The sequence below is a fragment of the Mandrillus leucophaeus genome, unplaced genomic scaffold (genome assembly GCF_000951045.1).
Source record: "Mandrillus leucophaeus isolate KB7577 unplaced genomic scaffold, Mleu.le_1.0 Scaffold35, whole genome shotgun sequence".
Taxonomy (NCBI): domain Eukaryota; kingdom Metazoa; phylum Chordata; class Mammalia; order Primates; family Cercopithecidae; genus Mandrillus; species Mandrillus leucophaeus.
The window spans coordinates 2,503,484-2,504,830 of NW_012103698.1; the positions used below are offsets into that span (position 1 = coordinate 2,503,484).

General features: G+C 38.4%; 1 protein-coding gene across 2 annotated transcripts in view; it reads left to right on the forward strand.

The window, feature by feature from the left end:
* The window catches only part of OIP5 (Opa interacting protein 5), a 21,031-nt gene extending 20,237 nt beyond the window's left edge, over window positions 1-794 (forward strand). For both annotated transcript variants that reach the window (XM_011989309.1, XM_011989310.1), the window contains one exon: window positions 229-794. In XM_011989309.1, coding sequence (XP_011844699.1) covers window positions 229-324 — 96 coding nt within the window. In that variant the 3' untranslated portion in view covers window positions 325-794. The remainder of the gene's footprint in view (window positions 1-228) is intronic.
* Window positions 795-1,347: the final 553 nt, after the last annotated feature.

Sequence of the window (1,347 nt, forward strand, 5' to 3'; positions counted from 1 at the left end):
ACAAAGCAAGACCCCATCTCTACAAAGAAAATTTAAAACACATGACTGTAGTCCTAGCTAATCGGGAGGCTGAAGTAGGAGGATCACTTGAGCCCAGGAGCTTGAGGCTGCATTGAGCTATGATTGTGCCACTGTACTCTAGCTCAGGCAACAGAGTGAGACCCTGTCTCTTAAATAAAAATAAAAAAAGAAGCCCTGATATATATATATGTCTATTTTTCTTCCTAGCTGAAAGAGAAGATAGTGCTAACGCACACTCGCTTAAAATCACTAATGAAGATTCTGAGTGAAGTGACTCCTGACCAGTCCAAGCCAGAAAACTGATCTTGTACAAAAGCTTGAGTGTCAGGTTCAGGCTTTATTGCTGTCTTCAACAACAAGTGCTGTTTAGTCATTTCTCAAAAAGACTGGCTTTGGGAAATGCAGTTTCTATCTACCGTTAGGCTGATTGTCCAAATGATTTGTGAAGCTGTTTTTAGAAGATGAGAAACTAAGGATTCTTCTGTTTTATAGCTATTTGCCTTAAGAACTTAGATTCTGATTGAATTCATAATACTTATTTCTGAAGATGTCTTTGACTGTAAATTTAGGAATTAAGATGCAAAGTCCCATGTGTCCTCTGATCTAAAGTTGCATGGTTGGTCTGAAAATAGAGTTGGGCTTAATGTTGAGTTCTAGTACTCCTGAATGGAGCAGTTGTTATGAATATTAATAAATCATTTTTTAACTTATGTAAAATACAGATCATAATATTCTATAGGTAATGTTTAATAAACTGCCTGAATAATATACAATTTGTCTCTTTTTCGGTTGTAAACTGAGGTTAACAGAGGAATAATGAAAGGAATGATAAAACATCAGTCACCAAAGTACTCTTTTCTCTAATTTTGTTTTATGTAGCACTTCGAGTAACTTATCAAAATATTAATTTAATAAATATTTGTAAAGTATTAGGCTAGGTGCTGGGGATAAAAGGTAAGCAAAAACAGACACGCTGTTATCCTTAGAGTTTATAATCTAGTCAGAGACAGACATTCAAATAATCACATGAAGATATGTAAAATTACAGGCCTGGTGCGGTGGCTCCCATCTGTAATTCCAGCATTTTCAGAGGCCGAGGCGGGTGGATCACTTGAGTTCAGGAGTTCAAGACCAGCCTAGCCAACGTGGTGAAACCTTGTCTCTACTAAAAATACAAAAATTAGAAAAATTAGCCAAGCATGGTGATGCGCACCTGTAATCCCAGCTACTCAGGAAGCTGAGGCAGGAGAATTGCTTGAACCCAGCAGGTGGAGGCTGCAGCGAGCTGAGATCGTGCCACTTGCACTCCAGCCTGGGGGACAGAGT